The sequence below is a fragment of the Prunus mume genome, linkage group LG5 (genome assembly GCF_029339155.1).
Source record: "Prunus mume cultivar Tortuosa linkage group LG5, ASM2933915v1, whole genome shotgun sequence".
Classification (NCBI taxonomy): domain Eukaryota; kingdom Viridiplantae; phylum Streptophyta; class Magnoliopsida; order Rosales; family Rosaceae; genus Prunus; species Prunus mume.
In genome coordinates, this window is record NC_142702.1 from 660,272 (window position 1) to 684,710 (window position 24,439).

At 39.9% G+C, this 24,439-nt stretch overlaps 3 protein-coding genes across 4 annotated transcripts; all 3 read right to left on the reverse strand.

The window, feature by feature from the left end:
* Positions 1 to 5,465: 5,465 nt before the first annotated feature.
* On the reverse strand, positions 5,466 to 6,185 carry LOC148916560 (uncharacterized). Its single transcript, XM_089053704.1, has one exon. It carries the CDS (start codon positions 6,183 to 6,185, stop codon positions 5,466 to 5,468), a length of 720 nt encoding a protein of 239 aa, XP_088909830.1.
* A 6,858-nt stretch (positions 6,186 to 13,043) lies between these two features.
* On the reverse strand, positions 13,044 to 16,020 carry LOC103343462 (histone-lysine N-methyltransferase, H3 lysine-9 specific SUVH1-like). The gene is made up of 2 exons (XM_008247112.2): positions 15,877 to 16,020; positions 13,044 to 15,646 (listed from the first exon to the last, which is right to left on the reverse strand). The coding sequence occupies exon 2, from the start codon at positions 15,481 to 15,483 to the stop codon at positions 13,369 to 13,371; it is 2,115 nt and encodes a 704-aa protein (XP_008245334.2). The 5' UTR covers positions 15,484 to 15,646; positions 15,877 to 16,020; the 3' UTR covers positions 13,044 to 13,368.
* Positions 16,021 to 17,440: 1,420 nt separating this feature from the next.
* LOC103343460 (MATH domain and coiled-coil domain-containing protein At3g58370-like) lies at positions 17,441 to 19,666 on the reverse strand. Of its 2 annotated transcripts, XM_016797061.2 has the most exons (4): positions 19,515 to 19,666; positions 19,265 to 19,390; positions 18,832 to 19,016; positions 17,441 to 18,639 (listed from the first exon to the last, which is right to left on the reverse strand). In XM_016797061.2, the coding sequence occupies exons 2-4, from the start codon at positions 19,387 to 19,389 to the stop codon at positions 17,801 to 17,803; spliced, it is 1,149 nt and encodes a 382-aa protein (XP_016652547.1). In that variant the 5' UTR covers position 19,390; positions 19,515 to 19,666; the 3' UTR covers positions 17,441 to 17,800. The 2 variants fall into 2 exon arrangements, with proteins under 2 accessions (XP_016652547.1, XP_088909782.1); XM_089053656.1 differs by lacking the exon at positions 19,515 to 19,666 and having other exon boundaries at positions 19,265 to 19,422.
* Positions 19,667 to 24,439: the final 4,773 nt, after the last annotated feature.

Below are 24,439 nucleotides of genomic sequence, written 5' to 3' on the forward strand. Positions count from 1 at the left end.
TCCATCAAAAAATGGTTTGGATCCATGTCCATTTTAATTGGAAATATCTCATCCAGTCTAGCTCACCAAACAGGGCCTAATAGTTCTGATTCTTTGGCATTGGATTAAGGTTGAAGGGTTTCTATCAATCAACAGCACTTGAATGAAGCTTCTTGGTAATACTAATTAGGATGATTATCCTAAGAGTGCTGCTAAACGAATCCTAAAATTACTTAGTACACCCTATGATCTAAGTACACCTTAATATTTAAATCAAAATGTAAAATTAACTAAGTACACCCTATTTAACTACCAAAAATACCCTTCGTACACCCTAATACACTATCACACAACACCCTAATACAAATCTAGGTTTCTCTTTTTACATGAATTCGTGCCCTCTATTCAAATTTTGGGGTTGCATCAAAATCTTTAATTTCGTAAGCTATTGTTGGAATAAATTTGCTATCTCCTGCAATTCAAAGTTTGAATCTTGTAAATCCTTATGATTTTCTTTATTTATTTCTTAATTTGTGGATTGAACTTGTTGCCCTCCAAACCAACCCATCCTCCTCCAAATCCCATATAAATAGAGAAAACCCACCTCCAAAATCTCAAAATCCTGAAATTGAAATCAACCCACCTCCACCAGAACCCCATACAAATGGCGAAGGACACAATTTGCCCCTAGATCATGTATGGCTTCCTTTTGGCTATTGTAATTGGTGTCCTTAGTTACAGTCAGCGCATCCACCCAAAGCTCATCTTAGTCCTTCATTGTTTGTATTTATATAGAGAAATCCAACTAATCATTGTAGCAACCCTCGCTTGGAGCCATTTGGGTTTAGATCTCAAATCCCATTTCAACGAGGCATACCTCTCCACTTCTCTGCAAAACTTCTGGGGCAGAAGATGGAACCTCGTGGTCACCTATATATATCTTATGCCCATCCATAAACGAGTCCAAAAGGCCAGGAGAAGAGGAATGTCAATTTTTAAGAAGGGTGGTGAGGGTACATGCATTGGGTTAAAGTGATGAGCAAGAATGTTCCTTTGATTAGGGTTGAATATGGTCATTAGTCGAGTGTACTTATTAAATTTATATTTATTTCACAATTCAATATATCATTTTTGGTCATTTTATATTAGGGTAAATTAGTAATTCAATAAGTAGTTTGATAGTAGGGTGTACTTGGTTAATTTTAGGGTTAGTTTAGCAGCACTATTTTCCTAAGCCCACAATTAAACACAACTTAAACATGTGCTTAGCTTCATTAAAAAAAAATAAAAAAATTATATATATATATATATATGTGTTTAGCTTGACCATGCTTCTTGTGAATAAATATAAATGCAATTATAGTAAAGCAGAGTTATTGTAGTTGATAAACGCATAACCAGGGCTAGAGCCCAAGTCACTTTCTTCCTCTAGCCCAAAAAATGAAAAATATTTCTTAAAATGTAACTTTTGTAACCAACATGTGTCGATCTTGTTGCATTCCCCACTAGAGAATTAGAGACTCAACTAACAATATATATTATGGTAAATTAATAATTCAATAAATAGTTTGGTAATAGGGTGTATTCAATTAATTTTAGGGTTTGTTTAATAGCACCCTTTGGGTAATTATTTAACATGCTCCCATATTTATTGCTTCTTATAATTTCCATAGATTGAGTCACTGTTGTGTTCTAATTTTTTTTCCCGTTTCCCTCATTGCTATGATAAGTTGTTTATGTCAAAATATTATTGTGTGGCGATGGCGCCATGTGAGGGGAGCGGATCTGCTGTCCCCAAAATTGAGTGTTCCCTCATGTCCCCCTACTAGTTTGTTGACACATGTCAGCTAACTTAACAATTAACTTTTTCATTTTTCAATTAAAAATAATATATAAAAAAACGAAAATACGCTCGTGTCTTCTCCATCATCGTTGCACAAACTCACATCTCCACAGCTTCCTCTTTGGGTATGGGTAATGGCAATCACAGGTGGAAGATCTCCATTTCTTGGTCCTCATCTCTTCGGGTCAGACCTTTGAGTGCCACTCCGTCCAAGTATGTCGCAAATTCGGCTTCTCACCAAGCTCGAAGATGGGTGGCGACCCAATTTCTCCACCATGATTTCCAACTTAGTCATCAAATCCACCATCGAGAGAGAGTTGCGGAAAAGGATGGTTGGATGTTGGAACTCAAAAATAATTGAAAGCTTGAAGCTATTGAAATAAAAAACTGGAAAATACTCATTCCTGAATGAAACAAGATTAAAACTTAATTAGAATTGATCTAGGCTGCACGTTAAACACTAACTCAACTTGTGCAGATTTTGTGGAACTAAATGAAAGCAATGGAACACTTCTAATTGTGGTGCACAACCTCAACTAGGACTCCAAAAAACTAGGAATCCTACTTGACATGGACTCTGAGTTACCAAGTCAGCTTTATTTAATTAAAACTTAATTAAACATAACTAAATAACTCTTAACATTCTCCCTTCAACGGATTCTACTGAAAACAATTTAGGATTTGTTGACCACCACATAGTCTTCTTCATCTGCAGTTTCTCCTTGATCAATACTTTGAAATGAGCAAACTCTAAGCATGTTCCTCAACTTCTCTAACACAAGTTGCTTCAGTGGCTTTGTCATAATATCTGCAACATTTTCTCCACTCTTACAATATTGCAATTCATTCTTTCCATTCTTGCACAGATCTCTCAGAAAATGAAAGCTAACATCAATATGTTTACTCCTCTCATGCATAACTGGATTTCTTGACAGCTTGATGGTTGACATGTTATCATAATAGATGATTGTTGGACCCTTTTGCTCATCACCAAGTACTTCTAACATCTTTCTAAGCCACACAACTTGACAAGAGCTTGAAGCTGCTGCCACAAATTCAGCTTTAGTTGTGGAAAGTGTCACTATCTGCTGTTTCTTAGAGGACCACAATATTGCACCAGAATTTAGCATAAATACATGACCTGATGTGCTCTTACGATCATCTATATCACCTGCACAATCACTATCTGTATAACCAACAAAACTAGCACCATCGGCCTTTTTATAAAACACGCCATAATCAACTCTCCCCTTCACATATTTGAGCATTCTTCTAGCTACATCAAAGTGCATCTCAGATGGTTTTCCATGTATCGACTAATCAAACTCACTGCATACATGATATCAGGTCTCGTGGAGGTTAAATACATGAGACTACCAATTATTTGCTTAAAGAAAGTGTTGTCGACCTACACAACTTTAAACCATACTCAATTGATGTTCCAAGAATGCCCTGTGCATACTTCCTCTGATAAATAAATAAAATTACCATTAGTAGTTTGAATGACTTCAAATCCAAGAAAATAATGCATTAATCCCATATCAGTCATTTCAAACTTCTCCATCATTGACTTCTTAAACTCAGCAAACATCTTAATATCATTACTAGTGAATATCAAGTCATCAAGATACAAACAGACAATGAGCAATTTACCTCCTTTTTCTGTCTTGACTTAAAAAGTGTGCTCCAAAGGACATTTTTGAAATCCCAGCTTGGCAAAGTGAGCATCTATGCGACTGTACCAAGCTCTTGGTGCTTTTTTTAGTCCATGGAGTGCTTTCTTCAATCGATACACCTTCTTCTTCCTTCCCTTTCTTCTCATAACTAGATTGCTAGTCACTATACACTTCCTCTTGCAAAACACCATGCAAGAATGCTAACTTCACATCTAACTGAAAGATTGACCATGAATTTTGTGTTGCTAGTGAAATCACCAACCTGATTGTATCTTGCCTTGCAACTGGTGCAAACACTTCCTTGTAATCAATGCCATGCTTCTGCTTATAACTCTTTGCCACCAAACGAGCTTTGTGCTTATCGATGTCTCCTTTTTCATTCATCTTTGTCCTGAAAACCCATTTAACACCAATGGTTTTTTGTCCCTTGGGCAAGTCAATTAGCTCCCAAGTGTGATTCTTCTCGGTGGACTTTATTTCATTGTCCATTACTTTCCTCCATTTCTTTTCTTTAATGACCTCATCATATGTAATTGGATCACTGTCTACAAACAATGCAAAATGAGCATTATCATCATCAGAACTTGAATTACTTACATCATGATCCATCATCCACGTTGGCTTTTTTTTTTCGTATTTTCATCCCTCAAATTATAACCACTTTCTTCTTCTAATTGTTGATGAGGTTGAGCCACAGGTTGGAGTGATTGTTGATCTTGAATATCAGGAACTTCCTCTATGTCACAATCTGATGCATCATTATCTAGTATTGGATTTTGAATTGAGTTGCCATCAGTCCAATTCCACATGGTTTCTTCTTCAAACACCACGTCTCTGCTTATTACAACCTTTTTTGTCACCAGATTGAATAACTTGTAAGCCTTTGGAGTTTCACTTACACCGAGAAATACACACTTCTCTCTTTTGTCATTGAGTTTCTTTCTTCTTTGATCACGTACATGTGCATATACAATGCACCTAAACATCTTGAAATGATCAACTAAAGGCTTCTTCCCATTCATGCTTCTTGTGGTGTCATGTTCTGCACTACAATCATTGGACTTCGGTTTAAAATGTGAATTGACCACAACACTGCTTCTAGCTAGAATTTTTTTGGAACCCTTCCTGTAGCTATCAAACTTCAAACCATGTTGAGAATGGTTCTATTCTTCCTTTCACACACACCATTTTGTTGTGGTGTGTATGAATCAATCAAATGTCTTCTTATGTCATTTGCTTCACAATATGCTTCAAACTCATTAGAACAAAACTCTCCTCCTTTGTTAGTTCTAAGAGTTTTAATCTTCTTCTCAGTTTCGTTTGCAACAAGAGCCTTGAAACTCTTGAATGCATGGAAGGCTTCTGATTTTTCGTGCAAGAAATACACCCATGTCTTTCTACTAAAATCATCAATAAAAGATATAAAGTATTTCTTATTACCATTTGATGTTTCTCAATGACACATTTTTCGCAGCTTTGTGATGAAGGAGAGATTGTTGGGAGATGTGTAACCATTTGGCTCTAATAAAGGGTCTTTAAGCTAGTTATGGAAAGTAGTCACCTACATATAGCTAGTTATGGAAAGTAGTCACCTACATGGGAAGGTCCTTTCATAATTAAGCAAATCCTTGGAATGGGGGCATACAGATTAATGGCAAGTGGTTGAAGAAATGGAGATGTTCATACTGCACCCATTAATGGCAAGTAGTTGAAGAAATTCTATCCAACCATGTGGGATTCACAGGCTGTGCAAACAGATCCTAGAATAGAAAGGCAGCAAAATGAAACTGTTGTTTAAAAAGTTTTGCTCAAAATTTACTTTTTTTGTAATATGTTAAGTACGTTTGTTACTATTTCTGTTTTCTCTTTGTCAAGAAAAAACCAAAATTCCACAGAAATAAATAACTTTTATTTAAATATAGCCATTTTTATGGCTAATTGTTTATTACAAAGTCTAAATTTAAAATCTAAAACCCTAATTTTCTAAGGGTTTCTTGCAAACTATTCTTCTTGGTCAGAAGTTCCTTTTGAAGCAACACCCCCTGGTGGATTGAAGCTTCTGCAATCTCCAAAGCTGGTTTGGAAGCTGAGACCATGCTCTGCACAAGGAAGGTAGCCTTGGTCTTGGAACTTAGTCTAGCCCCAAGTTTATTCTGCACCTCCCTGCATTCTGCCAATTGCTTTTGAAGCTCCTCAATCTGCTTCTCTAGCTTGTCTGTAGTGGCATTGGCTTCCCTATACCTTGCAACCATCTGGTCTAGTTCTGCCTTCTGTTTCGCATAATCAGCCAAGTTGGCTTCATGAGTGGCTTTGCAGAACTCAGAGGTTTTGAAGGTAGGCTTGAGATCCTCATAACGATCATGAAGGTTGAGCACATCGCTGGCCAAACCAAGGCTCATCTCAAGTAGAGGTTTGGGAGCCATGTTATGTCTGTGCAGAAGGTCCAGATCCTTCATCAATTGGTCAACAACTTCCCTATCCTCATCCAGCTCCAACTCAGTGGATTGCCAGATCTTCAGCCTCTCCATGGGCTCCTCCACTGCCTTGGATTTTGCCTTGCTAGGAGTGGAGCTGAGCTTCTCCTGTTTGTCCAGCTGGGCATCTAGATCCATGGCTTCAAACTCTGCCAATTCCGGATTAGAAAAAGAAGCCGTAGTAGATGAACCCGGGAAAGAATGGATAGGCATCTGCAAAACAAATTCAAGTCAATTTTCAGATAAAGTCAGAACAGGAAAAGAAGGGAGGGCACAAAAATACTCACAGCCACAATGGGAGGTTTGAAAGGACTGGTCATCACAGCCAAAACCCAAGTAGTTCTAGGCACTTCTACCTGGAAAGACTAATGATTAGAGAAACAAGGACAGGACAGAATTGAAAAAAACAGATAAAGATGAAATTAAAACAGAAAATTACCACAAGTCCGGGATCAACAGCAGTTAGCTCCACTTTAGGTTCCGAGGTCGCAACAGAAGTTCTCGCTGCTCCACGAGCTCGATACAGATGCTCCGCTTTGTTCCTCAGTGCGAACATCAGTGGAGTGCTCTGCCTCTGCATCCTCAAAAGAGCCAACTCAACTAGTCGGCTCGCCCTTGGGCCCTCCATTGTTTCTGCGCCAAGGTGATGCTATCTGCAATCACTTCAGCAGGATTTCCTCCTGCAAATAGGCAGAAATTAGAAACATAAGAAATAAAAAGACAAAAATTGCTAGTACAGTCAGGAAACAATACTCACCTCCTCTTCCACTTCTTTTTCCTTTTCTTGAGGTCCTTCTTCTTCCAGCTCTTTCTCCTTCTCCACTGCTTCGAAGGCCTCTCTCAGCTCTTCATCTGTCCCAGAAGTGTTGGTGGGAGCTACTGTAGGTTCCTCCATGGCCACATATTCCACCACAGTCCTCTTTCTAAGTCTTTTTGACTTAGTAGGTGGAGGAGAACTTTCAGCTGCAAAGAACAGGCAATAAATGATTAGAACGTATAAAACTAAACAAAGGTAGGGCAGAACAGGATCAAGAAAGATCGGAACTCTAAAAAAAAACTTACCAAAGGCTTCAAGCGAGCAAGACTGTCTGAACAAAAGCAATTTCTTTGTTTTTCCTTCAGCGAAGGAATGGCCTCAACAGTTGGTTGTTTTGCAGAATTTCATCTTCTCCCGCTCCATAGGGAAGCTCCAGATCTCCAGCAGCAATGATGAAGTGACTAAACAAGAGACAAAGCGTCGAGAACCAATCCAGCAGAAGAAAATGGAAGGAACATAATGATGAAGGCTTACCAATCACTTCTCGGTCGGACAGATGTCCACCTATGTTTTTCATCAGAGAAGGATCTATTGCGGACATAACAAAACATTAGGAATCATCACAAAGGCAGAATAGGCAAAAAAAAAGGCAGAATCAAGAATTTACCTTCTATAACTTGAGCATTAATGCCTTTTATGGTCTGCACCATAAATTATTGAGTCTCCTCTCCTACGTGAACAACCCAGGAATCCCAGCCATCAAAAAGCACCTTGAGTGTAGTCTTCGAAGGCGAGCACAAACCGGCTTTCCACCAAGCATCAAACTCGGCAGAACTGTAGGAATTAGGCTCCCATGATGGATAAAGGGCATCTGTACTATTGTTGATCTTGTTTATTGTGCACCTGGCGTCCTTGTGCACTTCCAAGTCATCTGAATTTCTCCAGGAAGTGGCCCGATTGCAGCTTCTATAAGATTTGAGCGGAATGAGTTGAGGGCAGCCAAACTGTCGCACAGTTGGGATGATAGACTTCGCCCCAAATTATAATTTTGGAGGCTTTCCACCGCTATAGGGCAGGTCTCTGGCGAGGTTACACTCGAAATTTCTTCAAATCAATTTCGACCGCTTCTTCCTCTGGTTCCTTCTCAAACAACCAGTATCCATGCTGAAACCAAGGATAAGTCCTTCGAGTTGCACCGCCAGAGCTGCAGATCTCTTAGTGCGTGCTCGAAGAACATCGGATACTCTTCAATGGACCGCTTGGGCACCTGCGATATCAAGGGAAGAGCGAACTTGCTCTTTAGGCGAACTATGTCCGAAACCTCAACTCGTGGAAATACACTGCGGCGGATCGGATCATCCGAATGCACAAGGAGCGATAGATTCAGAGGATTCTCGGCGTGGCCGTATGCAGATTCTTGAATAAATGGGCGAGCAGTGGGTCCAAGCCCCACATCGGTGTGGTTGTGCAGAGCCTCCGCCAAATGTATGTACTCAAGCAGAACTGCTGAAGAACGATTGGGAAATACAAATCTGTTCAGCCAGTACATGAGGAATAGAATATGCTATTGATCCATATCCTTCTCAACACTGAACTTCCTAAGGTAGTTGGAGAAGGAGCAATTCTGGTTGATTGTTGCAGGAGCAGTACTGATCCATATCCATATCCTTCTCCTGGTTCTTCTTCCTATGGTAATCACTCACTGTATCCACAGGGTGACCATGAGGTCTGAATCCAAAGATCTGGGCCATGTCCAGCAAGGTTGGAGCCATGGGGCCCACACGAAAATCAAATGTGTTGCTACCAGAATTCCAAAAGCAAAGGGCGGCAGCCAAAAGAATTTCATCTCTATTAATAGACTACTTGAACAGAAGGATGGCGTCATAAATACCAGCCCTCTTTTTCTTTGCATTTAAAAATGAAAGATCTTTTGAGAATTTTGCCGCCCATTATTAAAAGAAAGAAACCCTACTCCAAAACATTTCTTATAAATATAGGAGAGAGTGAACAGAGCAGAGGACACTCAATTCAACAATCAATCAAACAATCAAAAATCAACTAAAGGCAAAAACTCAAAATGATCACTTGATCACTGAGAACCTTCAAAACAAATTGGAGCAACCAAAAGCTCATTTGAGCCACAAAAGAAGCCAGCTATAGATCAAAACTTCCGAGTTCAAACTTAGAGAAATAAGTCATTCAAAACGAGACTTCTCTCGTTACAAATTTGGTTCAGCAAAAGCCAAGACAAGCAGAGTTTGAGTTTTCACAAATATGAAAACCTCAACAAATTTATGGAGAGCCCTGATCAAGCAGAACAGGTACTACAATGCAGTTCCAGCTCAGTAAGTCCTCAAATTCAACCACTTCGCCTCTTCAGATCAAAAGGACGCAGTTCGCCGTTCAAAAGCCTCCCAAGGCTTGTAGTAGATTAAAGCCAACAAGTGAACTTTGGTATCGATTTTGAAACTAAGCGATTGAAGTTGTTTGATTCAATCGGCAAAGACAAACATACCCAGTCCAACATGGATCGAAGCTTCTATCCAGGCAGAAATGGAATTTCAGCCATCTTTTTGTCTTTCTAAAGTTGATTTTTCCCTTTCTAGTTTTGTAAAAGGTAGTTCTGCCAAAAAACAGTCCACTCTATTATCATTTATTTTGGACAGAACTACCAATCTTGCACTGAGATAAATTGTGAAGTCCTCACCAGTCTGAGGCAGGAAAAGAACTTACTTGGGAGATATTCCTCACCCATATTCACAATCGCTTGTTTAGAAATCAGTAACTTGGGGCGCAAGTTATCTATTTTAAAGAAGCCTGCTAGGATTTCTCATTGCTAGCAGTGGCATGCTCGCATACTAAAGAAAGTTGACTTGTTGACCACTCAATGGTTTTCAAGGCAATGAGGAACTTTACCATTCTATCACAGGAGCGAACACAAAACGAGTGAACAAAGAGATTTTTTTTTTCAAATCATTCATATAAAAAACATATGAGATGATTTCAATGAAGTCATTTTTAGTCCTGATTTGAATGTCTCCCTTTCCCATGACATCTACGGTTGATTTGTCCCCAAAGCTCACTATTGAATGAAAACTTTCATAAAGATTTACAAAAGAGGACTTGCACCTACTCATGTGATTACTTCAACCTGTGTCTATGTACCATGTTTATTGATCAAGCTCCTCCAATGCTTGGAAGGCCATTAAAAGTGTCTCTTCCTACTTTTTTTTTAACACAAGATTGGATTTTTCTCCTTTCTCCTTTGGCAACTTCGTGTAGCACTCACTCTTGTAATGACCAAGGTTGCCACATCTGTAGCATTCAATCTTAGACTTGTCATACTGCCCCCTTCCTTTTCCTAGAGAGTCATTATCTCTCTTGGAGGAATGAGATGGATTGCTACCATCTCTATTTCCACGACCTCTTCCACCTCTTTCTCTTTCTCTTCCTCTATTGCTTGAGGATTCAGCATGGGTATAGGTTTTGAGCTCCTCCACCTCATTGGCACGGTTGTGCTTTTGTTCATGAACTAACAAAGAACTCTGAAGTTCATCAATGGACATACATTCAACATCCATGGACTCTTCAATTGAGCAGACAATATAATTCATTGAACTTTTTATCTACCAACACCTTGACTTGTGCATCAATTAGTGTTTCTCCTTCTGCTAGTTCACTCATCTCATTCTCTATAAGATCCCAGTATTCCTTGGACCTCAAGAAGTTTTCCATCGACATGCTCCAATGGTCATAATGACCATTGAAGCGAGGGATTGCTGGTTGCACAAAACCATTGCATTCAAACACCATTTGATCATGCTGTTGCAAGAGTAAGACTGATGCTTTGTGTTTTGATTAGGCCCCAGTAAAGGAGCTCTGATACCAGATGTTGGAACTCAAAAAAATCTGAAAGCTTGAAGCTATTGAACTTAAAAATTGAAAATACTCATTACTGAATGAAACATGATTACAACTTAAATAGAATTGATCTAGGCTACACGTTAAACACTAACTCAACTTGTGCAGATTTTGTGGAACTAAACGAAAGCAACGGAACACTTCTAACGGTGGTGCACAACCTTACCAAGTCAGCTTTATTTAATTAAAACTTAATTAAACATAACTAGATAACTCTTAACAAAGAGGCCGCTAATTATGGTCACTTAAGAAGCAACCGAGTTGGGCTGCCAAGTTGACCATTTCTACTCGAGCTCGTTAGAAGACTCAGTCGTCATCCCCTTAGAGAGTCCACCTACTCTTCTCCCCTTCGCAACTCCAACGTCGTATTACTCCTCGTCTCCAACATCTGATACATCACCAAGGATGAAATTCGAAACCCTAAATCCCAATGTAAGTTTGAGTGAGGGTGAAGAAGACATTGGTACAGTACACATATGCTTGCGTATTTTGAGGTTTTTTTGGCAAATAAAAAGGTTAACAGAGTTAGATCTCTGTTAAATTAGTTGACATGTGTCAACAAACTAAGGGAGGGACATAGGGGGACATCCAATTTGGGGACAGCGAATCCGCTCCCCCATGTGACAGGCCTTGTCACTTGGTGAATTATAACTTAAAAGTCCAAATGAATTACAGTCAACCCTAATATATTGAAGGTACCCCTTCAAACTTTCTTCTTTTTTACCCCTATTTCAATATAATAATTAAAAAGAAAAAAATAGAAAAGGAAAAAAAAAAAAACAGCCAGCCACCACCATACCCCACGGACCACCCACATCCCGTCTTCCGCTGGCAACTCCTCTTCCTTCTCTAACCGCCCACCAGTTAGGTCTCAATCTATCCTCAATCTTACATCAGAGTTATGAACAAGAATGTAGTTACATATTTAAATTACCCATAATGATACGTGCATTGGCGGACCTAGGAATGTTTTAGCGGAGGTGCAATTTTGAAAGGCTAAAACTCTTTCTGGATTGAACATCTAAGGTTTTTACCTAGATTGACCTTAGGTCCCTTCATGCATTTATATCATACATGAAAAATTGTTTTATGTAAAAATATTGAGACTAAGTATGAAAAATGGCTTTTCGGAATAATAATTTTTGGCGGCTTTTATTCCTTACACATCAAATAAAAAAAACTTGGTTTTATGGGATTTATTGACTTAATGAGCCATCATTTTTAGCATAAATTATTTTTTGCACTAAAACCGATTTTTCAGATTTTGATTTGTTAGGAATTTGATTTTCTAATATTTTTATTTGAATCCAAATGGGGGTTTTTCCTTATTTACATTGTAAACTTAGGTAAATGTCTTTGTCCGTTTACTTAACGTTAAAAATGGAAATAAGGTAATATATACACCAACTGAGCAAATGAGCAATTTGAAGCACCTATAATGGTTTTTCCTCATAGGTTCCTCGCTTCCTTACTCTTTAGGAGCAAAGGGGCAAAGGACCAATTCCTCATAGGTTCCTCCCTTCCTTACTCTTTAAAGTAAGCAAGTAAAGTACCTTACCGGGTGGGCAATCTTCTGCCTTCACCTCCCGCCCAGTGACCCTTTTCTTTACCTTCTTAATTTTTTAAATTAAAGAAAAACGTATCACATCATACCAAAGGGAAGAGGCGCACCACGCGGACTCTTTCTCAATCCAAATTTTAGAAAAGAAAAATTACCGAAAAATATGAGCCCAAAACCTGGTTTTGGGCTGCCCTGAATCCTTGTGTCCTCTCAAATAATGTCAACTCCTGGTTTTAGAGAATGCTTCCTCCCAATCCCCCATCTATATGAGTGTGAAACCCTCACATTAGGTTTCCAAATCAGTACTTTATTTTGGGTGTTTACCTTTTGGTCTCAACAATTTGGTATGGCAACTTGTTTCCTTCAAAACCAACCACTCTTTGCCATTTATGGCATCACCTTTCACACTTTACTTGCAGTACAAACCCCAGAAACCCTTGTAATATATATTTACCAAGCCTCTCTCTGAAGGCGCGCGTAAGCTATTTTATGGAAACCTTCTTCACCACATAGGAATTCCCTCTAATGCCCTTTCTATCTTTCAAAATGATCCATTATTTATTAAACATTTAAACAGTGAATGGCAAAACACTGTTTCTTTAAGTGTTCAAGGATGCTCAACAAGTAAAAGCCTCCGGACTAGAATTTCTATCGACAGTTTACGTACCAAAAGTCTGGGACAATTACTTTCCGTATCCTATGCATTTAAGAAGATTGCTAACAAAATGTTTCTTGAATCCTTAGAATAAGCCCTTCTAACACATCAATCCCAGATGGCTGGGTTTCATGAGTTTGCATGCAGAGAGATTTTATATAGGAAAAATAACCCATATAAGGGAAAGTAAACTATGCAATTTCATAGAAGGAAAAGTAAGCTATGCAAGCATGTCTCACTAAAAATGAAAGATAAACAACATAAAAGTTCAAAAACATATAAACATGAGGGAGATTCCAAACTTTTCAACCAGGATCATGTTTGTCTGCACCATGATTGCCTGTTTCTGGAACCTAAACCATCGACCCCACATTGAAATATAAACAACAACAAAGTCACAGTTACGCTAAGTTCAAAACATTTAAACATGATGACGTTCCAAACTTACTAGCCAGGACTCTGTTTCTTGGCACCATAGCTGTCTGTTTTAGAACCTACACAATCAACCAAAGTAACCCCGGCATTTTGATGATCCACATAAGCATTTATTTTTCCGATGGGGTCCATTGTCATTGTCAGCTTCACTAGAGCTTGAATTGCCATAATCATATGTCAACTCTGTCATAGGTGGAATGTGTCTGATGGCAAAAAAAGCAATATGAAGAGAGGACTGATTGTTGTGTTCATATAGAACCGGTTGCCAAAAAACATTTGGTGAGCAACTGTGATTAATGAACCGTGATACATTTCCAACATTCTTGGCACTTATGATTAGGCGATATGGGATGTTGTAATCCTCATTTATGTCATTAGAAGTCTCCTCTTCTAGTAGTCCTGGTTCATAATTCCACTTAAATGAGTCATAATTACGGCCTGTATCAAAAATATATTCATCGTCTTCACCTGCATGCCCTTTCTGCTTTAACTTCACTTCATCAATAACTTCACCAGCATACTCACAAATAAAAGAGCCAGCCCTAATAGAATCCCACGACCGGAGGCCCCAGCCCCTATCCTTTGTCTTAAACACTTCCAAGCGCAATTTTACACCAGTTTGGGATACTCGGTTTTTGCAGTTGGGAGAGCAAGGACATGTAGGACCACATTCATGTAACAATTGCTTTCGGCTGACTAGGATCCCATTGCCAGTATAAGGAAAAGAACCTCCATTTTTCTGAATGCAAGAGCAATTCATATCACCTGGGAGGCATGCATTATGGCAATTGCAGCCAAAAGAAGGCGGCATTAAAGTGAAAGATTTAGAATATTTGAGTTTAGGAAAATAAGTGAAAGAAGCCAGCGCCTTCTCGTTATCAACCTCATTTACAAGGGAAACAGGTATAGATTCAGTCCCTGAAGTGAGATCTTGAAGAACAAGTCCAGCCCTTGACGAAAAACCATCCTTCCACTTACGAATAGTTTGCCAAACTGCAAAAGCACCAGGCTGCCCAGGCACCCTCACTAACTTGTACTTGAATATATTGCAACCAGATTTCCCCCTCTCTGTCCATGACTCATGGACTTTATATAGGCCATCATAGACATAGACCTTTGTTGTTGAATTAACCTCATCTCTCACACCCCGAATAACTCGTACTTCATTGCCATGATTCAAGCTTCTCTCAAGAGCAAGATTACCCCTTTCAAGCTTCTGATCAGCCACCTGCTTGTCTTTGTTGTTATTATTCCCACCCTGGCCACTATATATCAAGACATTGCTGTCCTCTGTGTCATCATCATACCCTCCTGAAGAGACAATGCTTAAGGCCACTGGATCTTTTTCAGCATCACCCTTCCCAGTCATGTAGTCAATTCCAGCCATTGACGGAGCATGCAATCCCACTGCACACATTTCCATTCGGAAATAGAAAACGTCGCCAATCTCAACTCCAGGCACAACCCCAATTCTCCTTCTCATGTTCGTTCGAACCTTTTTGGTCATCAAAATGTTACCAGCTTTCAAATCTGCACGCTTAATAATCCCATTTTTAGATTCCTTGGCATCTTCAATTTGGCAGATCCTTCTCCGCAGTGCATCAAAATTCATAAGTACATAGTTAACCAACTCCCTATTACCATCTTCAACTTGAAACGGACTCATAACCGAAACAAAGTTCACTCCCGACCCATTGTTTGTTAATGAATCGCCGTCTCCACTTTTCTTTTTCTTCTTTCGAGATGAACTAGCCTTCGTGCTCTTCTTTCTTGATGAACTAGAACCTAGATGAGCATCAAAATACCCATCGTCATCTTCTGCCCCACCCATTGATGACCCTCTTTCTCCATTAGACTCCTCCGGAAAGTCATGGGGCAGTGCCCCAGATGGCGCGGGGGCTCTATATGACCGAATTGGAGCAGGCATGGGACCCGTTGGTGTCCTCATTGGGGAAGGACTATTGAGATTAGGCGAGGTTTGAGAGCCTTGTGGTTGAAATGGGTAAAATGGAGAATATCCATTAGGGGTTTGGCCGAAGGGAGGCATGCATGGAAAGGGAGGGGCTTGAGACGCAGCTGGAAAGACAGGCATCAAACTACGCAGAGGTTTAACATCCAAAACCCTTGACTTATCAAAACCAGCTGAAGGAGGAACGAAATTGTGGCTTGACCCTCCTTCCATTACAAACCCTTTTGTCTACAAAGCAACACAACAAACCCAACAAAACCCACTATTTCTGTTCTTAATTTCTCTTTCTTCAACTTCTGGATGCTTCTGATGGTTATCTAAATCCCAAATTCGTTTTTTTCAGAGAAAGAAAATTTCTCCCTCTAAACATTTTTCTCTGCAAGACAAGATTGCAAACGACGCTACACATCACTGAAAAGATTCATAATTTGAACAGGAAAGCAAAACTCAAGCTGAAATCCAAATATAATCAGATCTAGAAACATGGTAAACAAATCGGTCTTTGGCCAAAGTTGAAATATTAGTTAGAAAAATCAAAATCAAGCAGCAGCTTCTACATGCATGAACATTTGGGTAGGAAAACCAGAAGCAAGAAACCATTCTTACCTCTTTGCCTGTTCCTTTGATAACTGGGTATTTCTCCGTTCGAGACTTTCAGGGAGAGAGAGAGAGAGAGAGCGCACTGCCGCAGTTCCTGTCTCTGCCTCTGTTCCTGGGTCTAACTTAAAACTGTCCTGTGCTTTGCCACATGGGGTCTGTTTAGGCCAAATTACATTTTTAGAAGTTCCCTCATTTTTCACCTGAATTTTAACTCTCTCAAATTTAGCTTTGAAATTAACTTTCTGTCTATGCCATCAAAAATAGAAAAAAAGATAAAGAAAACTTTTTTCTGTGTAGCACCTTGAATTTTGTTTAAAATATTAATAGATATTGTGGGCAATTTTGGTATTTTAATAATATCAATGATATGTGTCCTCAATTATAATAAGGAGTAAAAAAAATGTTTTGTTAAGAATAATAGACAAACAGCTGCCAGTTTTGTCGTAAGGGATTCTAAAGGAAATGTTAGCATTGTTTGTCATAAGGGTTTTCCTATTGGTTATGGGTCTTGTAATACAAGCTGACACTTTTGCGTTAAGACATAATTTGCTTTGGGCAATAAGGTTAAATTATAATAAGTTCATTTTTAAAGTGATTCTAAGGTTTTAATTGATTTTTTCTTTTGAACAAAAAAAATACTTGATTTTTTTTTCTAAGGTTAAATTATAATAACTACAAGGGAATGAGGTTTTCCCATAAGAGTTCAAACTTGATATCATCAGTTTGCAAGTCAATACCCTTTTAAACTGGGCAACACCTCATTGACTTTAATTGATATTCTAAAATATAGAGAAACTAACAAAATTTTGTGGAGTAAGGATATCATAAAATCGTGCAGCGTTATCATCACATAGAGCCTATTATGTACATTATCTATGAATCAAAAATATGTTGTATTTCCATGCCTTGTTTATAATTAAATTATAACCAAAGGTCGCTCTCTCAAATGCGAGGAGAGCCGTACAAAAAACCTAGGGTTTGCGTCGTCTCGCTTCTTTCCAGTCTTCTCCGTCATCCCTCTTCTTCAGCTTTATCGTCTCCAGCACCTTGCATGGGTTGGGGTCTGGCTTTGGATCCCGCGTGGCGCGATTTTGGTGTTGTGACGAGAGGCAGTGTTTGACGCCATCACTGATTCCTTGGTGTGGTTCTCTATGTGGTTGCTTTCTCCTTACTGATGTGCTTTTCCTTCTGATGTGGTTTGGCAAAGAAGACAATCACAATTAGGGTTCTGTCTCCTGGAGTCATGTAGACCATCTGTGCATATACGTATGGAGGCTACAAAAGCTTTAGGACAACGTCTTAAAGTCTTTGACGTGCTTCGCCATACCAGGCTTGCTTCCATAACCTTAATTTATATTACTTTTATTTACCTATTATTTGTTTATTTAATTTTACTTTACCTTAAAAGACTTTCCAATTTGTTTTATATATTATTTATATTATAAAGGGTTGTTTTTGGATTTTACGAAAAAAGAAAACTATAATTTTGATAACAGTTGGACCCAACTAGATGCCTTAATGGTTTACAAATTATCTATTTTTTTTGTAAGAAAGGCCTATTAATGAAAACTTCAAAAGTAGACGGCTCTTAACTCGTTGAATGGACCACACAACATGTCCCTCAATAGATGGAGACTATATATGTCACAAACTATGCGATTTTGACAAAAGCAAATTCAAGTCCATAACTTGAACAAAGGCATGGTACCCATTAACTCCGCAATCCTGCCTAATCGATCATACCAGGGAATTGATGGGGGCTAACTAACCTATGTCATACAAGTTCAAATATGTGTTGCCCGTATCTGTCCTGCAACTCATATCTAAGATGAAATTCTAAATAAGGCTAACGGTTCCCATAACTTAGCTCACTATCCATGTCTATCTCATTTACCTGTCCTACAAGTCATATCTAACATAAAATTCTATATTAAGGCGAAGGCATCCCGTAACCTAGCTCTCTATCCATATCTGTCTCCACAAAGCCCTCTTCCTCCTTAGCCAAGTCTCTCTTTGCCACCTCAAGATCTGCCTCTGTAACAGCTAGAGCAGTACTCCGCCTCTTCTTCTCACTATCCAAAATATCCACATCTTCTCTCAGTCTTTTCACTCTCCTTGCCCTTTCCAGGAACTTCTTCTTATCCAAAGCAGAGTGAACATGAGGCTCCAGCCACGCCAAGTCAAACCTGAACATCTCAACATCCTCCCATAAACTTTGAAGGCGCACGCAGGCGTCCTCAGTCATATCCTTCACCCTTGTAGTCTTCAGAAAATGCAAGAGTTCCCCCAAAGCTGTGAATGCACATTCACTAACTTTACGATTTCTCTTATGTAGACACTCGATCAACGAAGGATGCAACGAACAAACTTCCTCTAGCAGTGGAACAAAAGCTTTCTCTATTTTTCCTAAACCCATAAATTCCATAAGCTCACCGGTCAGCTCATTGCAAACTTTTTCAGAACTAGGTGTACCCAGGAAAGGAGGCTTCCGTTCAAAAGATGGTGTCTTAGGTGCTGGTGAAGAGTCTGCAGCTTGCACAGAAGTCATGTTTGAAGATTCCTGCCCTTTACGTTCTTTCTTTGTGGACTCCAAAGTTCCATAAACATTACTTCCTTGCTCTCCAATGTTAACAAAGACCTCAACCTTGGCTTCAATAATACATATATCATTCACCAGATAACCTGCACTGCAGTCATAAAGCTCGCAAAGAGGCATGAATGATTTGTAGCCCCACTCCCTCCTTTCTTCTTTGAACTCTTTCGCAATGCCTGTCAAAGAAAAATATCAAGGAACACAAAAGCCATAGTTAAGAATGCAGAGCCCATCACCAGGTAATTAATCAGGTAAAAACAAAGATCAAGAGAATATTGTTTGATGACAAAGTTACATAAATTTAAAAAAAACAAAACAAAAAATTATAAATGACAAGAAAACAGAGAACATGAAGAGCAAAGAGATACCCTGTGTCTGCTTTATTTTTGACTTGCTGCTGTCAAGTTGATTAACCAGGGTGAAGCTAAAGTGTGTATATCTAGCCCACCCCGGTGTCAGTGTTGAAGCATCTGCAACACCCAAATACGTGGACAACTGGTCTACGACATCAGATTCAGGGTCGTGTGATCCCTTTGGACGTATAAGGATCCGCCTGATAAAAAACCAACCAAACCCAGTAAAAATCTCAAAAACAGAAATTATGGGCCAAGTTTGAAACTTGAGCTTGTTACTTAAACAGCCATGGTTGAATGAAAGCATTAGCTACATCAAAACTTTCCTTTTACGATTTGAGCTTCAAAATGCCATTTTTGAAGATGGGTTTTTTCTCAGATCCCAAAAAAAAAAAAAAAAAAAGAACAAATGGGTCTTCTAGGAATGGCAACATAAAATAAAACGTACCATTTGAAGCCACCGATGGTGAAAACGTCAGAGTAATGTTTGTCGGTCTTGAGCTTGGAGAAGTTGTCGATGACCCATGTGAATGTCCCAGACACAACATCTTCCTCCTCCTTTTTGTTCTTCATTCTAAAGTGACAACAATTCCAAATAAAACCCATAAATCAGAACCCAAAAAATAAAAATAAAAAGTGCCCATAACACCGAGTAATATCACACTAAACGAACGATGTTTAAGACTTGAGAGACTTGCCTTCTTTCCACTCTACAAGCCTAGGATCCGAGAGAGAGAGAGAGAGAGAGAGAGAGAGAGAGGGCGTTTGGATGAAAAGAAATTGGAAAAACCCAACAAAGCCACAGCACTACTACAGTAGCACTTGATGCAGTGAAAGGCTCCAACTTTATTTGTCCGCAAAGCATTATGGGGCTTTTTCATTTTTATTTTTACTTTTAAAGGTCAAAATGGTGCTTTTTATTTTTTATTATTTAAAAAACATACTGATAGAGTTGGTTTTTTTTTCCCCAAAATTTATCTGATATTCTTTTAAAGTTTTAAAATGATTTTGCTGAGTATAGGACTTAACTTAAGTTTGAAGAATAATTAGACTTTAATGTTTTAAAGGATTTCTATATATAAAATTAAAGGAAAATACTTAGTTCCTTACATATAACGAGCATTTCCTTTTTAAAATTTGACACGTGTCTATAAACTTTTTTGTTCTTTATGTGTAAGTGTATGTGTTTGTAGTAGACAGAGATAAAGTTTGGTTGAAATATCATTGACAATAGTATTTGAATAAATAAGAAAAAAAAAACCCAAAAAAAATTATGTGATTGTTCACCCGTTTTGTGTTTACTCCTATGATGGAAGGGCAAAGTTCCCCACTGCCTTGAGAACCATAGACTGGTCAACAAGTCAGCTTTCTTTGGTGTCTGGCGTGCATTGCTAGTAATGAGCATCTAGCAGACTTAGTCTGGAATGGATAACTTGCGCCCCAAGTTACTGATTTCCTTTTACAAGCGATTGTGAATTTGGGTGAGGAATATCTCCCAAGTAAGTTCTTTTCTTGCCTCAGACTGGTGAGGACTTTAACAATTTATCTCAGTATAAAGAGGTTGTTCTGGCCAGAATAGTTGATGAAATTTAAGCTGTTTTTGGGCGGAAGTACCTTTTACAAGACTACAAAAATACAGTCGATGCAAAAAAAATAAAGAGATGGCTAGATCTCCATTTGCTGGATGGGAGGCTCTGTGATGGGTGGACTGGGAATGTTGGTGGATCGTAGACAACTCGATTGCCGATTTTCAACTACAAATCGATGCCAAAGGTTGATTCTGGCAGAGCTTTAATGTACCTCAAGCTTTTGCGAAGCTTAAGTAAGGCGAATCTGCGGTTTCTTGATCGAAGGCGTATGGTCGTTCTTGAGGGCGTTGGTGAGCTAGAGGCTATTCCGTGAATTTGGCTGGGGTTTTCCATGCTTGGAGGAGGCTCAGACTCTGCTTGTGTTGGTTTTTGCTGAACCAAATTTGTAACGAAAGAAATCTCGTTTTGGATGACTTGCTTCCTAAGTCTGGATTCAGGCATTCGATCTGGGACTGGTTTTTCACTTGAAATTCAAGTGGACTTGTTGGTCGACTCTGAGCTTGTTTACGTGAATGTTTACCTGTGTAGGACCTTTGTTTGGTTGAATGATGAAATTTTGTTGTAAGATTCATTGTGTGTTGCCCTGTTCACTCCTTCTTGTATTTATAAGAGATGTCTTCTGGAGTAGGGTAATTCTTTTAATAATGGGCGGCAAATCCTTTCAAAAAGATTTTCTTTTTTAAAAAAAATGGAAAAGAAAAGAAAGAAAAAGGTTTCCTCAGTTTTTGGTAGATAGGCTCTCAACAGATAGGCAATCACTTTCCCTGATTTTCTTGAAAAGGAACCTAATCTCTTTCCCAATTTCAACTGCCCCTCGTGATATTTTGCCGGTGATGGTTAGTTTGACTCCTTTTCTGGACAGCTTCCTACTTTCCTGCTTATCCTCCCTGAGATTGTAACTTGCTTATCTCCTTGGGAGAATTACCTTCTGAAAAGACAGGGGAAAAAATCTCTGAGTATGTATATATATATATATCATGTATGTGTAAGAGGGATTTGATCTTTAGCTTTTCCAGAATCAATCTTGATATTATGAACCCTTCAATTACTTCTCCTGTGACAGTTGCCATTGCTGACTTTTCTTTTTTCAGAGAGGTCACGTGGGATTGTTCCTACTGGGCTTTCTTCTTTCTTTTATATTGGGCCTGTGAGGCCCAGATTTGATGAGTTTTGGGCTGGTCTCCTCTGGCTTTTGGGCTTCCATCTTTCTTTGATTTTTTGCAGCTTCATTACTGGGCCTAAATTTTTTGGGTATGCCAATTTGTGGCCCAAACAATGCCCCCTTAAGTCGAATCGTTTTGAAACGGTTTTCGGACTTAAATGACATGGCCATTAAATTGGCGCGTGGTAGATTCCTTCATTTATCCCACGTCTGCCACGCTTCCCCACTAAGCTAGTGCTCGTGTGGCGCAGTTCTTCGATTACTAGCCCTTTATTAGCTTAGTCACTATCAGATTGACGCTTTGTCTTCCACGTCGTCATCTCTTTCCCACGTTTTCGCTTCTTTAAAAGTCTTTGAAAACCACTCTGTTCACCTGAAAACCTAGTATTTTCAAACTTGATTCCTTTCGTGTTTTCGAAGAACTTCCTTTTGCTTGATCCTGCCTTGCCCTTCCTGTGAACCCCCCTTTAGAAAAAATAACTTTCCAAGAGATGTCTTCCCCAAATCCCGTGCTCAGTCTTCCTCTGTTCCAGTTCTTCCAGACTATGTTACTGGGGCTGGAATCGATAGTCATGCGATAGAGGTTAGGAGCAAGCTCCATCCTTTTGCCCAGAAAAACCTGGATGAAAATGTCCTCCATTTATTTGAAAACACCTTGGTGCTGGGGCCTCACTGGTTTGGCCCCGTTCCTCCCGAGATGGCGGAGTTGATGAAGAAGGATGCCGAGGCCCGCTATGTTTCGAGAGCTCTTACGGCTTCTCATTCTTGGGTCAGCAAGAATTTGAGTCGTTCGTTCCCATCCAGTGAGGTGAGAAATAGTCCAATCAAGTGGGCTGATTGGATTGACAGACTTCTTCCTCGATTTGGGGCTCACCGAAGCGGCTGGAATCTATGACGCCATTCTCCTATCCGGGCAATCTATCAACGAGGATGAGAATCGCTTGTGCTTTGTGCTTACGGAACTCGCCAAGAATACTTTTGATTTCCGTATAGGCCCCATGGCTCCCACTCTGCTGGATATGGCCCAGATTTTTGGTTTTAGGCCTCACGGAAGACCTGTTGATGCCATTGGTGATTATCACAGGAAGAAGGACCAGCAGAAGCTAGCCAAGCCATTCACTATTTCCCACCTTGATCAACCAGTAATTGCTCCTTCTCCAACTATCTTAGAAAATTTAGTCGAGAAGGACAAAGATCAGCATATGTTGTTTCTCTGTATTGGCGAACATGTGTTTATTACCTTGTCGTTCTTCTGCTCGCGAGTACATATCCGCGAAGCTCGCATAATCACACCGATGTTGGCCTTGGACCTCTCGCCCATCTGCTCAAGAACCTCGCATACCGCTACTCGAGTATCCGTGAATCATGCGCTCGGTGCCTTCGGATGATTCAGATCCGCTGCAGGTCTATTTTCCGAGTTAAGGTATCCGGACATAGTTACGCACGAGAACCGAGTTACGCTCAACCGTTCTTGTCGCCGCCAAGTCCCCAAGCGGTCAATTGGTGAATACGATGATGTTCGGCATTGTACCAAGAGGTTGCAGCGATGGCGGATGGTGATTAGGAGGACCTATCCTTGGTTTCACCTGGACATCGCCTCGCTTGAGAAAGAGCCGAAGAAGAATCCGCGTAATCGATTTGGAAGAAGTTCCCGAGTGTGACCTTACCAGGATCGCCTCATGGAGGGGGAAAGCCTCCAAATTATCATTTGGGGCTAAGTCTACCATCCCAACTACGTAAGGCGGCTTGGCTGTCCTCGGCTCATACCCCTCAAGTCATCTGAAGCTGCAATCGGGTTCTTCTTGGAGGATGCAGATGACTTGGAGGTCCATAAAGACGCCGGTGTGCCGTGAACAAGATTAACAAAGGTCACGGATGCCCTTTATCCTTCCGGGAATTGAACTCCTGTAGTTCGTGGAGTTTGATGCTTGGTGGAAAGCCAGATTCCGTGATCTGCCTGCTTCTAGCACCGCACTTCAAGTCCTTTTTAAGGGCTGGGACAATTGGAATGTCCATTCAGACGACGAGACTCACAGATTCATGGTGCAGACCACCAAAGACATCAACATGCAAATTATAGAAGGTAATCTCTCTATTCTGTCTGTTGTTGCCTATTCTGTGTTTTAGTGATGATGCTAATCCTTTCTATCTGTACTCAGATCCTTCTCTGACAAAGAATATAGGCAGTCAACCAGCCCAAAGCGGAGAGGTGTTTGGTAAGTTGTGTTTTTTGTCCAGTCTTTGGCTACTCCCTACTGGATTGACCTTTGACTTTTGTCTTCGTGCATAGTCAATTCTCATTCTCTTGGAGATCTGGAGTTGCCCTCCGGGATGGAGAGGAGGAAGAAGAAGAAGAAGAAAAGGGAGATCAGTGAGCACTCTGTTGAGGCCACTTCTCCCGTCAAGAAAAAGAAAAGAAACCGCCATCTGCGGCTCCTGTATTCTTTGATGATTTCTCCCTTTTTTGATTTCTTCATAATCTTGTTCTGTCTTCATTTTTAAGACTTATTCATGCATTTGCGTTGGAGGTCCCTCTCCTCCTCTTACTAAGTCAAAAGACTTAGAAAGAAGATTGCGAAGAATACGTGGCCCGAGAGGAATCAGGCGCCTTACCACCACTTCCGCACGGATGATGATCTGAGAGAGGCTTTGGTGTGGAGCAAGAAAGGGAGCTGGAAGAGCTGGAAAAGGTAGGAGAGGAGCCCTGGAGAAGGCCAAGTCGGTGGAGGAGGAGGTGAGTCTGTATTTATATCCGGGAGCATTTGTTCCGCTGCACCTTGATCTATTACATTCGACTTCCGTGCGTCAGTAGGAGGAAATTCTCTTGAGGTGATAGCGGAGAGCATTGCCTTGGCTCTGCGGCAGGAAGATA